The sequence below is a fragment of the Poeciliopsis prolifica genome, unplaced genomic scaffold (assembly GCF_027474105.1).
Source record: "Poeciliopsis prolifica strain line A6 unplaced genomic scaffold, Auburn_PproV2 SCAFFOLD028, whole genome shotgun sequence".
Classification (NCBI taxonomy): domain Eukaryota; kingdom Metazoa; phylum Chordata; class Actinopteri; order Cyprinodontiformes; family Poeciliidae; genus Poeciliopsis; species Poeciliopsis prolifica.
The window spans coordinates 1,757,501-1,771,581 of record NW_026562403.1 but is presented as its reverse complement, the minus strand read 5'-3'; the positions used below and the strand labels follow the sequence as shown (position 1 = coordinate 1,771,581).

The window sequence follows — 14,081 nt, the reverse complement described above, 5'->3', positions numbered from 1 at the left end:
CTCCCTGGCCAGACGGAGATCCACTCTTTCCCCTCCTCACCTTCTCAATGACAGCCGCAGGGGGAATTGACGCGGAGGCAGACATCCAGGTGAACGCGAAGATATACTTTTTCCCTTCTTTTTTTTTCTTCTCCCATTCCTATATCCCTCCTTCCTTCCGTCCTCCTGCTGTTTTTCCTCTTTGATATGTAAGGGGGTTTTAACCTCTCCAGCTGCTGAGGCTTGGCGTGGTGGCTGGCTGGGGGATCTCAAGGCCCTGCTTGGTATGCACTGTCCATGAGTGTGTATATGTCTGCGTGCATGTGTCCATTGCCTACACTACAGTTTCTGCAGACTAGTGGAGGGCTGCGCGTCTGATAAGACTGAGCCAGGCCGACTCACATTGGGGGGGGGGCTTCACAAGCTGTCAGAGCCATGGCCCTCAGAGGGGGGCCCTTCCTTCTGCACTGCCCGAGCCAGGGCTCACCCAGTGGGGGGGCTAGATAGGGTTGAGGCTGTGGTGCTACTGGAGCTTCAAGCTAGTAGCAGGGGGTAATAAGGGTAGCTATATATTCAGAAATGGAAAACCACATTGGCAAAGGTTTGAGTTTCTGCAAATGAATATGTTATTGCTATATTTTTAGCACGTGTTTCAGACATTTCATAGATTAAGCAGTCATTTAGTAAACCTACTGATGAAAGATGACATCACATTACAACTAGAAGAGCACTGAGAAACCAATGACCTGCTGCGAAAGTAAAACAATCAACCTTTTTCATAATAGTGGTTGCACACTGTCAATTTGCGGTTAGTTACTCACTGTTAGTTAAGTTAGTTACTTTTTACTATCAGTGGGCATAAAAAACTTCTTCTTTATTACAGGAAGCGGGTTCTTGGCTGGGAAGCTAGAGATATCTTGAGAAACTCACATAAAAGGAAAACTGAAAATCACTATGACATTTTGAGACACATCTGCAGTTCATTCAGGCTGTAAGGGAGAGCGAGAATTATTGCAGATAACAAAAATACACCAAAGTTGCTCAGTTTCATTGTTTGGAGCTTTAAACCTCTGTTTATCTTACATCCTGGGTTTAGAAATGGAGGGCAGCCTTTTGCAAGTCTCACCCAAAGGGGTACGATCTACGATTTCTAAAATACAACAGACACAGAGACAGCGCTGTAATAAGACTAGAGTATTTCCACCCAGGTTATCTGTGGAAATTGCTAAGACAAGCTGCTAAAGACGGTTTTATATATCAGCCGTGCCTTTAGCCATGTTACCTTTTGACAGAGTAAAATCCTATTTTACAGCAAGTGCTTTCTCACATATGGGACATTGCTTCTACTCTCAACATAAATAATTAAGTTCTGCTCTTGGAGAAAGGGCTATGAAAACACTATTTTCAATGCTGTTCTTCTATCTTCCTGAATTATAATTACTAAAGGAAAATCAAAATAGGCAGGTCAAAAGGTACATAATTCCTGTTGATGCTCATCTAGCAATCCTTTGTGGACAACTTTAAAGTCTTAAACTTTCTCATTTTCTAAAAGGCGTTAAAAGAGGTGACCTATTTGATATTCAGTTAGTTCCCCCGACTACACGTGTCTATAAACTTCAGCTCAAGATTTAAACTGAAAAGCTCACAAGTCGCAACAGAGGATGTGCCACACAGACAAAACAACAACAAGCACTTAGGCATAAACCCTGAACTGCTGACGTTGTTTGCAAAGAGCACAGATACTTCCAAAGGTTCAGTGTGATGAAGAGAGTTAGGCAAACGGGGGAGGGGAGAAGGCAACATGATGAAAAGGGAGACAGGGAGGATTCTGCATTGGCGTCCCTGATGCTCCCGTCCCGCTTCAAACTCTGCCCGTTGCCTGTCTTTCTGCCTGCCAGCCTGCCATCCTATCTGCCAGTTTAGCAGAGACGGAGAGGCAGCGAGAGGAGCAGAGATGAGCGGTGCTGATGCCGGGGCGGCACGGGGGAAATCAGCGGGGCACAGGCGCTCCCAGTTAAAAGTGACATGACCTTTTGATTTTGTCACCTGTCACCAACTGCCATGTCTGACTCCACACGGAGGAGTGCCTGCCATCCACCACTGCTTCCTTCTCTGCCTCTGTCTCGTCGTGTCTCTCTCTCTCTCAGAAAAACCTTCTCTGTCTTTTTCTGTCTCCTGCTCCCACTCCATCTCCTCTTCTCATTCTCCTTGTCTTTCCAGAGTTGTGTTCTTATGGGGAAAAGTGAAGGTGTGACTTCTTAAAGGAGAGATGTGGAGTAATAGGCAGGAGTTTCCTTTTTCTTCCAGTTTTCCTGATATTTACTCTCCTCTACCTGTGTTTCTGCATCCCCCTTAATGAGGGCAGATGTCAAGGCTCAGGATGTTCAGAGACACAGAGAAGCTATTTGAGATGCAAAATCGTGAGGAAAATAGAAGATATAAAAACTGCAATGAAGTATTAGTCTAGAAATTTAAATGGTTAAATAAAATTATACCCATCTCAGAAAAAAAAACGTAAGTCATTTTATTTTAACACATTATGTACAATTGTAAGATGACTTTACACAATCCAAAATCAACATGAAATGACAATAACTATTTGAATTCAATTAACTTAAATCATTTTTAAACAGTTATGCTTCTCTGTTATAATCAAACAAATGTACTTTTCTACAAAATAGCACTTATATGTAAATACTTAGGATGTTGAGTGGATTGAAAGTAGTTAGCTTTCTCTCCACTGAAGGCACGTTTCTAAGTGTGAAGTATCTCCGGGCCATTAAGGTCTCCTCTTCCGTAATGGGCTGGCAGATCCATTGGGTGAATCAATGTAATGGTCTGAAGCATGGGATAAAGAGGATGGCCCTCCAGTGTGACGAGGCCTAATTGCCCGTCATCCTGTGGCGGAAAGAGACATCACCATGTTCCATATGTACCCTCTGCAACAGCCTGCCCTCAAACTAACACCTTTACAACATCTGGTAAGGGCCTTTCTGGGCCAAGAGAACAGAGAGGAAGGATATGTGTTGGGAGGCGTCCCTGCTTGTTAAACTCAGTGCCTGTCGCTCTTCGGTAAGCTGATGTAAATTACTACAAAACTATGTTAGTAAATATGCATAAGTATTCATAACCCTTGAACTTTGTGACACTTAGTGATGTTTTAACCACAAACTTCTATGTATTTTGCTTGAATTTTATCTAATAGATCAACAGAGTAGTGCATGATTGAGAGGGAAATCCTCAAGTCAAATGATTTCTACCAAAGTTAGCTGCTTTTAGAACTCACCTAATATATAAAGAGACATCAGCTCAGTATTAATCCAGCTGCTTTGTGATGACCTCAAAGGTTTGGTTGATGACATTCATGAACAAAAACCAAGATGATCAGGGGACATGCAACACAGATCAGGGATAAAGTTGTTAAGGCACTCAAAGCAGGGCTAACTCAAAATACAAAAGTTTGATCATCTCAGTCCATCACCTAAAAGTAGACAAGCAGGCCACAAGTCCAAACCTACTAAGATATAGCTGCTCACCTACAAAGGTCATTTACAGTCCATAGTGCCTGAAGCCCCTAACACAGAACATGGTAATGACAGTATCATGCTGGGGGGAAAAAGTTGATCAGAAGATTAACAAAACCAAGTTTGAGGTATTATACTAAAAACAAATGTGGAAAAGCCTTGGTCTCTGTTGATTAACGCCAGTGAAGATGTAGTCCTGAGACTCAAAGCTGGATGAAAACAGGATGAATACAAAAACAGCCACAATTTTTAATTACTTATGACAAGACATTGAAAACCGCATGGCCTTTCTCTTCACAAGTATGCCTACTTTGTTTTGATCTGATATAGGGCTGCAGAATATGTTGCAAGTTTCACATTTTCAAACAAATGGAACAATGAAAATATTGCAGTTACGGTAAGTACTTGGGCTGCAATACTCATTAGCTAATTATATAAATGCATTTTCACTATCTGGGGGACCTGACTCCAACACACCAAGAGCAGAGTTGCATCAAAACTGTACACTAAGGTCACAATGTTGACTTTATTGATGTATCAAGACAAAATACGGGAAGTTCAGTCTTGTAACGTTCCCCTTCTTCCAGAAATCTGCCAATGCCCTGGTTGATTACATCCATTGGTTTCACAATGTAACATTTTAATCTCCAAATGACAGTGGGAATATATGCATGCCATTAAAATTCAAGTTCACCTCCCAAAAGAAGGGACATGACACAAATGTGAGAAGTTTACTAATAATACATCATCAGGTTTTGAATGACAAAATAGAAGCTTATTTTACATAAATTTGAAAGCGTACCACAGTCTCTTGTTTGTTTCAGAGAGCATGTTCCACTATCACACATAGGTCAGCTAACAGTGTTAAAGAATCAGCATCTTCGGGTCAGAATGCTACAAGATAAGAGAAGAGGTCAGAGACCTCACTGGTGCAGCGCCTCCTTTAATCGCTGTTTTAAGGACGTTCTGACTGCTAAGCAGGTTCTGGTCAAGGTTGGGGCTAGGGTAAGAGGTGCTGATCTGGGATCTGTTTACAAAGCAGCATGTAACCACACAACAGTCAGTGACCCTGAATTATGAATTGCTACATGTTGAGAACACTTTGTTTTCTTGCAGCAGACTGGCTGATAGACTTGTTGCTGCAGTGTAGAAAAAGAGAAAGGTCTGCACATTGAACCTTTCAGATGAAAAATGGACAATTCTTTGAGAAATCTTGACTCAAGCGTACGTATGTTCGTTTTTCAGTTTTCTCTCATTTTTCCTTGACTTTCTCTCTCTTTGCCCTTTGCCTGAGAGTGAGCTCAGCAGAGATTCCTTTGGCATTACCCTCACCCCAGACTGCTGGAAAACCGAAGTGCACCGGATACTGACCCTTGCTCAGCTCTGCACAATGCTTTAATTTAGTGTGTTGTTAAAGGTAATTAGAAGGCCTTATTCTCCTTTTTTTCTAGTTTGCTCTGGTCGGTTCTCTGCCAAGAGCAGGAGGAAAGCAGTGAGTCCACCGCCACTTTAGCTTAATAAACACTCGGAAGAGGGAAACCAAAAAAAGGAAGCAAAGAACCACAGATATTTTATGCTCTAAGTGGGATCAATCCTCCACCATATGTTCTGCTCTCCGAAAATTGGAAGAGGGAAACCAAACGGAGACATGACTGAGATGATACTTTGCATATAAAGTGTGAGCTCAACACAACTGTAAGAATGAACTTAATAAACTTTTACTATATGTCCAAGCCTTGGCAGACAAGAAATTGAGATAGAAACCAAGCACCAAAACACAGATCTGATGATCAATGAGAACCATGCAAAACTAAACCTTCATGTATTTCAATAATCAGAGAGTAGACACAAATGTGCATCAGCTTTACCTGGGACACATAAAGCATTTTTGTTGTATTCTATTTTGGATAACAATATGCACATTGTTATCCAACACATATGAAGCACATGAGTCAAAGCATATGAGGAGTTTTTGCAATTAGATGTAATAAACATTATTACATCTGGTTTATTACATCTGGTAACAAACAATTATTACAATTATTTCTGAACAAAAGGAAAGGAAAAAATAATCAAAAGTACTTCAGTCAGCGAAAAAGAGGACCATAGCAAACAATATCTGCACGAATTGTATGACATATTCACCTAAACATTCACTGAGAGCACATACAGCATAATTCAATGTTAGGGCGTTCTCACTTTTCCAAAGTAGTTTTACTCCAACTGTCTCCCAGCTTCTCAACCCTCCCTTCGCCGCAAAAAAGTCTGCATTGACGCTCCAGCACCAGCATAGCCTATATGTACGTTTAAGCAATTTCCGGTCCCCACCACACAACAGCGTTTATCTGACTGACTACTCATACAAGAGATTAAACAGAAGGGGAGTCAGTCATGACTTTTTTGCAGCACAAGAAAGTACAACCTTGATGGCTTGTGTTAAAGGGAGGGACAGAAAGTCCTCTCAATCTCCAACAATCTGAATGTGTTGACAATAAAGTGTGCAGGTAAAAGATAACCACAAGTCTTCAGAATAACACACACAAAAATACTGTAACAGAAAAATTAAATGGGACTAAAAAATGTGTAGCTAAGAGCTGGTGGCAGATATTTTCCTACTTTAAGGAAAGTGTTCATAGTTCTCTATCGCAAGTGAATGAAAGTACATCAATACATCAATAAACTTTTGCCTCATTTTACTTGAGATGTGTAGAGTAAAGCATGAAAGAATCAAATTCATCAAGATGCATTTCTCGAAAGGAGAGTGTAATTTACTTTTTTTTCTTTTGCCAGATTACATGCATTTAATTTGTCAAGCAATGTCGCCCTCTACAGGTAAGAAAAATAACCTGTTTGTATTTAGGTCTCATTGTTTTATATCTGTGCAAATATATTTGTAAAGGAGTATTTTCTTATTTAAATATGAACTAAAAAACTTAAATAAATTATATTAAAAGGCTTTAATCAAGATATGTAAAAATTGCATTTTTCTCAATTTAATATCACGTTTTAAATGGACACACAGTCAGAGGCTTTGAAACAGAGATTATCTCCAAAGACTTATAGATATGTGGTGTATGACATGTTCTGTTCAAATCCAATTCCACTGTTATGTATGAAATTACAATGACCGACAGCTATTAGATTTGGTTTAATATAATGACAGAATTAAATACGGGCTTCCAAAATTCAATCCAATCTAATCCAAAGATTCCTTAGGAAGCGATAAATATACATACAGAAGGCAAGAACGTCAAAAAAAAAAAAAAAAATTGAAGTCTGTTAACGGGTTATTTCTGACTGAGTCTTGGAAGAAGGCACTTATTAAAATTAATCACTTCATTGTTCACGCTCACTCCATAGTCCGGCTCTCTCACTCGTTTTCACTCTCTCCTCTCCAAATGTGCCCGGCCATGATTAAAACATGTCTGTTTCTCCATGACATTGCTTTGACATCATTTAATTGGTATAAGAGATAAAAAAAAATAAAATGAATTAAATAAATATACTACCAGGTAAGTGGCGTAACATAGCTCAAGGTGACAGCCTATTATTTCTGTCTTCTCTTTGCCTCAAAGAAGGCAAAGTGAGAAATGTGGGACGCGGTGAAGAAATGCAAGCTCCTTGTTTGCCAAAATTGAGTTTTTCATTAACAAAAACTGGCAGACATGCTTAAAAACATACAAATAAATTCAGAGTTCGGAAGTAATGTTTATTTAAAAGATGGGTTCTAAAATTTCTAAAGAAATGTCTGTTGCTGGCATCTGTACATCTACACTGATTGTAGTCATAATTATGTAACTAATATCCACATTAAATCAATGGCAGCTGTGTACAGTTAAGACATATATCTATTGTCAGCAAACGTGAAGTATGAAACAAATTGTATTTTTTTTTTTCCCAGTTTGAATGACGGACAAAAGAAAGGCGGAACAGTTCCGAACAGAGAAGAGGTTTACTCACGACATCTTGCCTCGTATCCTTCCCCGATGCGATGAGAATGTAGTTCCAGGCCAACGGCAGAAGCAAAGCCAAGGGAATCATATAAAGCTCAAAGTTCCAGACAACAATGGTGAAAATCTGTGAAGACAAAAAGGAAAAAAAAAAATGAGGAGAGTGTAGATTGGGAACGCAAATATTTAATAACTCGTACTATTGATTGCTTTGAGGTGGCTGCATGTGCATTTGGTGATAATACACAATTGTGTGGAAACAAAACAGAAGACGGAATAAAGGCAATAAGAGCTGAGATCCAAACATCTTGGCCCCACAGGGATGTGTTGGTCTCCAGTTCAGGAAGGAGGACGAGTTTCAGCCGCCATAGCCTCATTCCTTCGTGCCAATCATCCAACAGCCTGAGGTCGTGTACCATTTCAGACGTAGCTCATCAAAGCTGACCCTTTCGAGCTCAACCCCAAACTCCACAATATGACCCCACGCACCCCGAGTCCCTAACCCTGTCACTCCAAGCCCCAATACCCTCTTCTGCTGCTCCAAAAGACTCATATGCCCCGTCTCTAACCTCCACTGCACCTATCTGCCAAAACCATAACCTCTACACCTCCCCTCTCATCACCAAACAAGAAGAGCACCATCTGAAAATGAACCTTTCCCTAAACCCTGTATTCTGGTTTTTGTAAGGCTCCTTGAGCCTCCAACAACAGATTTCTACAGCCGTTGGAGGAGATATCTGTGGGAAAGTTAAATTGCAAATGCTCATGGGTTGATATTTTTAACCAGTGTTGTGCGAATAGTGAGACAGCTTTGTTTCAATTGTTGCTAAAAAAAAAAACTGAGATGGGTTATTGTGTAGGAACAACATCCGTCAGAGAAAAACAGACACAAAAGCATATTTATCCTTTCAAATAGTATCATGTTTAAAGCGCACAGAGATTTCTCACGACTGATAAAATCTTGGCGGCAATTATAACCGAACGCTGAAAATGCAAGCCGTGCCTAATGCCTAATGTCCTCTAGCCAAACACATTTATCAAATTTAAGTACAACAAATCCATTATTTCAAAATAAGGAACAAAAGCAAAAAGAAAAAAAAAAAGATTTGTAATTAATTACTCTGCATAGAAATGCATCTCCGTTTAACAATCAGCTTTGGCAGGAAACTTTCAAGACTGGTAAAATTGAGACTATTACTGTAAAAACCAGATTTATTGGTCTGGGTTGCAATTAATCCATCCTGTTTGTAGAATAACACAAGTGGAAAAAGGAAGGTTAATACAATCACACTGGTTTATGTCTGAGTGTGCATGTGATTGTTTGGAAGCTCTTCATTGCTCTTGTAGCCGAAGGTTAATCTGAATACAAGGTTCAACAACAGTTTCTTCGCTGAGTTGGTTGAATACTGAATAGTGAAAAAACAAACAAACAAAAAAAAAGGCACACTGTGTACCGTAGCAAACTAGTCTTCTTCAGAAAAGTTTGAATGGCTCTCATCCAAACTTCATATAAAAAAAACCCTTCATGCAATATTAACGAAAAGACACTGAATAGCCAGAATAAAAAATAATAAACTAAATTAAACATTAAAAATGTCCAGCACATCATAAATTTTTCTCTAAGTTTCAATTCCTTCTTTAAATAAACCTGAGTGGTTTTGGTTGCTGCAGCTTAGAAAATCTCCCAAAAGGCTTGAAATCACATGCAGTTTCTCTCAGGCTCAACGTCCCTTTCTCCCCCCACACACACAGATTTGTTCTTAAATAGCTGTGCAGGAGAAACACACATTTTAATAATTGATTATTTGTATAGCAAAAAGCTAAACAACTTCTTCTTCCTACATCCTAAAAACATTTACCACTTGAGAGAATAGAAAAAAAATCTCCTATAGAAAAACTCTTCAAAAATACTTGCATACTTTTTGTAAACTTACTTTCAAATCCATCTGCAGTCAGATTATTATGCTCTGTAACAGTAATAAACTCTGAAATAATCTCTGACAAAACAACGTGCCTTCGAGGTGCTGAAACTTGACTTCAATTGAACAAACAAAGGAGCTCACTTCTTTTAAACCTATTCTTGTAGATTCTATAAATACCAGCAAACATCTTTATGCAGATCCACAGTCGCTCCTTTTAAGTTCACTGTTATAAATATACCGTACACATCCTGCTGTGTAAATATATTTTCTGGTTATCTAATCACTAGCTGGGAAAATTAATTCTACATTCAGAAGATGTTTATAATAATCCTACATTTTTTATTTCTTTTATGCTCTTCTTTGTTTTTATGGGGGTTTTGTTGTCCTTTATCTGCCTCGGGTTGTTTAACTTGTCATCCCTCTTTCTCGTCTGTTCATAACGCGGCTAAAGGCGAAGTTTTGACTGGCAGCTAGGGAAACCGGACACCCGGGCTCAGCGGTGGCTGGCCCCTGCGTCGTCTTTGTGCCCACCGGCTGGACACTGGGGGCCCTGCGGTACCTGGACCTTTCCACCAGGACTAGGCAATCGCAGCCACCGCCGTCACAACCCCCCGCTGCTGTTGCCGCTCGCCACACAAGATAGGAAGCGCTTCGCCTGGAGAGATGGGAGTGGGAAGGAGCGCCTGCTGTGGATGTCAGTGACCAGAGAAAGACGGAGGGGGGTGCAGGGGGACAACTACAAAAACACACTGGATCAAATGGAAAAAGTGGAGGAAGATTCTGAGTGAAGTTCCAGATGTAGACCATGGAAATCATTGGTAGATTACTCTGTGTGGTCCAAAAACCCATATGATTATGACTCGTACTGGATATAGGGGCGCGCACACAAAAACACACACACAGACACACGCATGCACGCAAAGGATGCTGGGCTCGCATTGTTCTTGTTTTCACCTATGGTACTGAATTTTTGTGGTGGAGGTTTGGTATTGTAAACTTCCAAGCCTTGTTTCTTTGTTGTTGTTGTTTAGTTTATTTTCCATAAATGTGTTTCTATATTCATAAGCATATGTAAATAGTCTTGCTGGGAATCTATGAAAATTAATTATGATTTTAGTCATAATTAAAAGAAGCTGTTTTTCTATTTGTTTTCAAGATCATCATTTATTCTTTGTAGTATTTTTTTTTCGTAGATGGACATTTGATTTTGTCACTACGACAAACAGGAATAGTGACAGGTGATTAAAAGCACATCAGGAATAAAAAGAGTAGTGTTCAACCTTCAGCCAACTAGTCTAATCATAAAACAGAGTATTGTTTGGTGCAATGCTTCGTAAAATGCTCAGAACAAAAGTTTCATTTTGTCATAAAAAAAACACAGAGAAAAGGACATTTTTTTGTCACTGTCAAATCTGCTACAATAGTTTAACGGCAGTCAAAGCCCGAATTTGAACTGGGCAAACTTGACATCTGAGAACAATCTGAAAATCAAATGGCTCAAATAATTAAAACAGACATATTAAAGTAAAACCACAGTGTCTTTTCTTGTTATATTTTAGCACAAATATTCAGACCCTAAAATATTAATTTATTTTGTCATGTCTTTAGAGTTGGATTTCATTTCAGTTCTGATCTTTTTGTGCTTCTTTTTATTATTATTATTTGAAAGACAACAAGAGAGGAAGCTTTATTGAAAACATTAAGGCAGCAAAAAGTCAAACTAATGCATTCAAGTGCTTAGTGTGGGGATTTTAAAAGTTTTGTTTCTGGTTCGAAAACAGAGCCCGCGTCCTGACGGCTTTCTGCAGCAGCACTGTGGGAGGGTAATATTCAGTGCTTTGGCTTACATTAACCACACACCAGGCTAACTTTCCCCCTGCTCAGTCTCAGTGGACTGAAACTGAAGTTTGGATTTCAGAGTTCCCCCTTTATCTCTCTTACATCAATATCCATGCTGGCACTAAGTGTTGCCAGACAGCAACTCGGAGTCCTGTTAAGTTCGGGCGAACATGAAGAAAGGGTGGTGGTGGGGAGAGGGGGGAGGGAGGAGGTGGAGTGGATTGTCCTGCTTGTGACCAGACACTTTATTCAGCGGTGCTAGACTGCCCCCTGCTGCTCAACGGCAGAATAAAGTATCATTTGTGTTGATCTAATGAAAAAAAAATCTGTCCAATCTTGTCAGAACATGGTGAAATAAAACAAAGCATATGTCCTCAGAAAGGAAAGTCTTCAACAGCACCTATTAGATGTATTAATCCTTTGACTCGCAAACAAAAAAGGTCTCATTTTCTGTTGAGTCTTTATCTCTGGTGATTAAACCCTGACTTGGTATTCTCTGTCAGTCACGACACAATATTTCAACTATCATTCATTTTTTCGCAAATCAAGCGAGCAGCAAAATGTGAAAGTATATCTTTCAAAGCTGTCCCTTGCTGTGGGCAAAGACGAACTCCCGACTTTAAAACTTTTAAAAGTTAGAGAGGTCCTTTGAAGAGAAGTCAAAGGAGCAATTTAAAGAGACCCAGAGTGGTTGGTGTGCACCGCTCACTGCTGCAGCGTCACAACCAGACACGTGCAAACACACGTTGACACTCGAATGGTTGCTTCTGTACCTGTCTTTGCTCCCCCCACCCCTCTTTTTTTTTATTTCAGCTGGGTGAATTTTTATCTAAATGCAAAGCAGGTGATAGGTGCTCCAGTTTCCTCTAGAAGTAGCTCCCTTGTCTGGGTTCTCTTCCTGATAAGAGTCCTACTTTGCCTGACATAAAAGAGCCTGGTATCATTTCCCCTGCCTCCCCAACAACCCCCAGCTCGCTGCCCTCGCCCTTCCCTGAGCTTCACAAAGCTGCCTCTATTTGCTCCCAATTCAGGGCCCAATTGCAGATAAAGTTACAGCAAATTTGTTTGGAGGAAGAGCCGCCGAGGCCTGTGGTCCCTCGGGCAATAACAGCCTTGTCTTGCAGGGGCCGCGGGGGAGAGCTGGCAGCAGCGGGAGAAGAGAACCCAACACCGCTCGGCCCGACAATGGCCTCAACTTTCTGCAAGGCACGACGAAGAGGAGGGGGGAGGAAGCGTTGGAGATAAAGAAGAACGGGCATGGAAGGATGGATGGACGGGCGGATAGGAGGGAGAGATACTCTGCTCGCAGGTGTGGAGAACGGAAGCAGACGCTTAACCCCGAGACAAGGAATGGAGACACCATCCACAGACACATACACACACAAAGACACCACCCATCATGCAGGACAGGAGGTAACTCCAGTAGCGTCCATTGTGCCAACGCCTCAGGCAAAGCTGCCACGGTGGCTGATTCACTGTCGGGATGGGTGGGTGACAGCAGTGTGGGTGTGAGAGAGAGAGAGTGAAAGGCTCCATGTGAGACTATGCAGTATTTCTCTTTCTCACACATGCACACAAAACACACACTAATCACAGCTGGCACTAATGGGTGATGTGTACATGCGGCTGGCATTTCAGGATTGGGCAGAAGGAGAGCAAGAAACCATGAAGCGAAATTTAAACTTTTTTTTTTTTTCCTGTGGGGAGGGAGTGTTCTGCTGTGACATGTTATGACAACTGCATTTTGATGTACTTCTAAAAAAACCTCAGAAAAAAATATAACAAAAAAGTCTCAAATATATCCCCCTCAGGCTTGCTGGAGTCTGATAAAGTGCGCACATTTGTAAGTTCTGAGACTAAATTGCCCACAGAAAGTTAGGTGTAACATCTGTCTGCAGGCAGGAACGCACATGTGTGCGCACACACATGGACATAATCGCACGCAGCAGCACACCTTCATGAATGCACCACCTTGGCCAGATGGCCCCCCATAAAAACCCACTTAAAGAGATGAGTGAAGTGATTAAGAGGCCTCTCAAAGTAAGGAAGAAATGAGATGAAGGAATGAAGGGAGAGGGAGGGGATACCTGTGTGGAGAAGAGGCCCTAAATACTCCAATGCTTTTAGCTAAGTGCATACTCCTACGCTAGCAGACTCCCTAAAGGGTAGAGGTGGAGCTGGGAAGGAGGCAGAGGCGGGAGGGGGGTGGGGGGTTCACAATGACACCTAAATTTCAGAATTACTATAAACTATAAAACACTTTGTCCTTGGCCTAGATACACCCTTTGTCATCATCTGAATACTCTGGGTATAAGAGCGCACAATAAGAATAGTCTGAGCTGTTAATCCGGAATGTTGTGCACCTTGCATTACAAAGTGCTCGTTTGAAAGCTGAGCAGCTCCATGGGTGTTCACACAAAGCTTGAATTTTTAAGAATTGTACCCTTCCCCATCATTTAATTACATTGATAAGACTGATTTTCATAAATTTCTTGATTATTTTATGTGTCTGACCTGTTCATTTGCCCCTCAGATATAACTGAAAAAGAATAATGGTAAGTTCAAAGGAAATAATATATGAATTATGGTTTGAAAGGAATTATTCCACCATTTTTCACAATACCAAGTGCAATGATGTCACTCTGACAACTCTCTTCAGCGTACAAGTTGCAGCTGAGTGAAGAAGACGGAAATTGAGTTGTTATCAGCAATGGCAAGGTGTTAAAACCAAGTCCGAGGAAGCACAAAAATCCGACAAGATATCCTATGAAGAAAATGTCTCTTTTATTTATTCAAGCCGCCAAGTCACAGAGAATTCAGCAGAAAGCAGGAAGGTAATGTTTTCAAGCAAAATTCTATCTGTTTGG

General features: G+C 40.7%; 1 protein-coding gene across 6 annotated transcripts in view; it reads right to left on the bottom strand.

The window, feature by feature from the left end:
• The window catches only part of mctp1a (multiple C2 domains, transmembrane 1a), a 127,019-nt gene that overhangs the window by 38,288 nt on the left and 74,650 nt on the right, over positions 1-14,081 (bottom strand). For all 6 annotated transcript variants that reach the window (XM_055049235.1, XM_055049237.1, XM_055049236.1 and 3 more), the window contains one exon: positions 7,464-7,580. In XM_055049235.1, the coding sequence (XP_054905210.1) occupies positions 7,464-7,580 (117 nt within the window). The remainder of the gene's footprint in view (positions 1-7,463; positions 7,581-14,081) is intronic.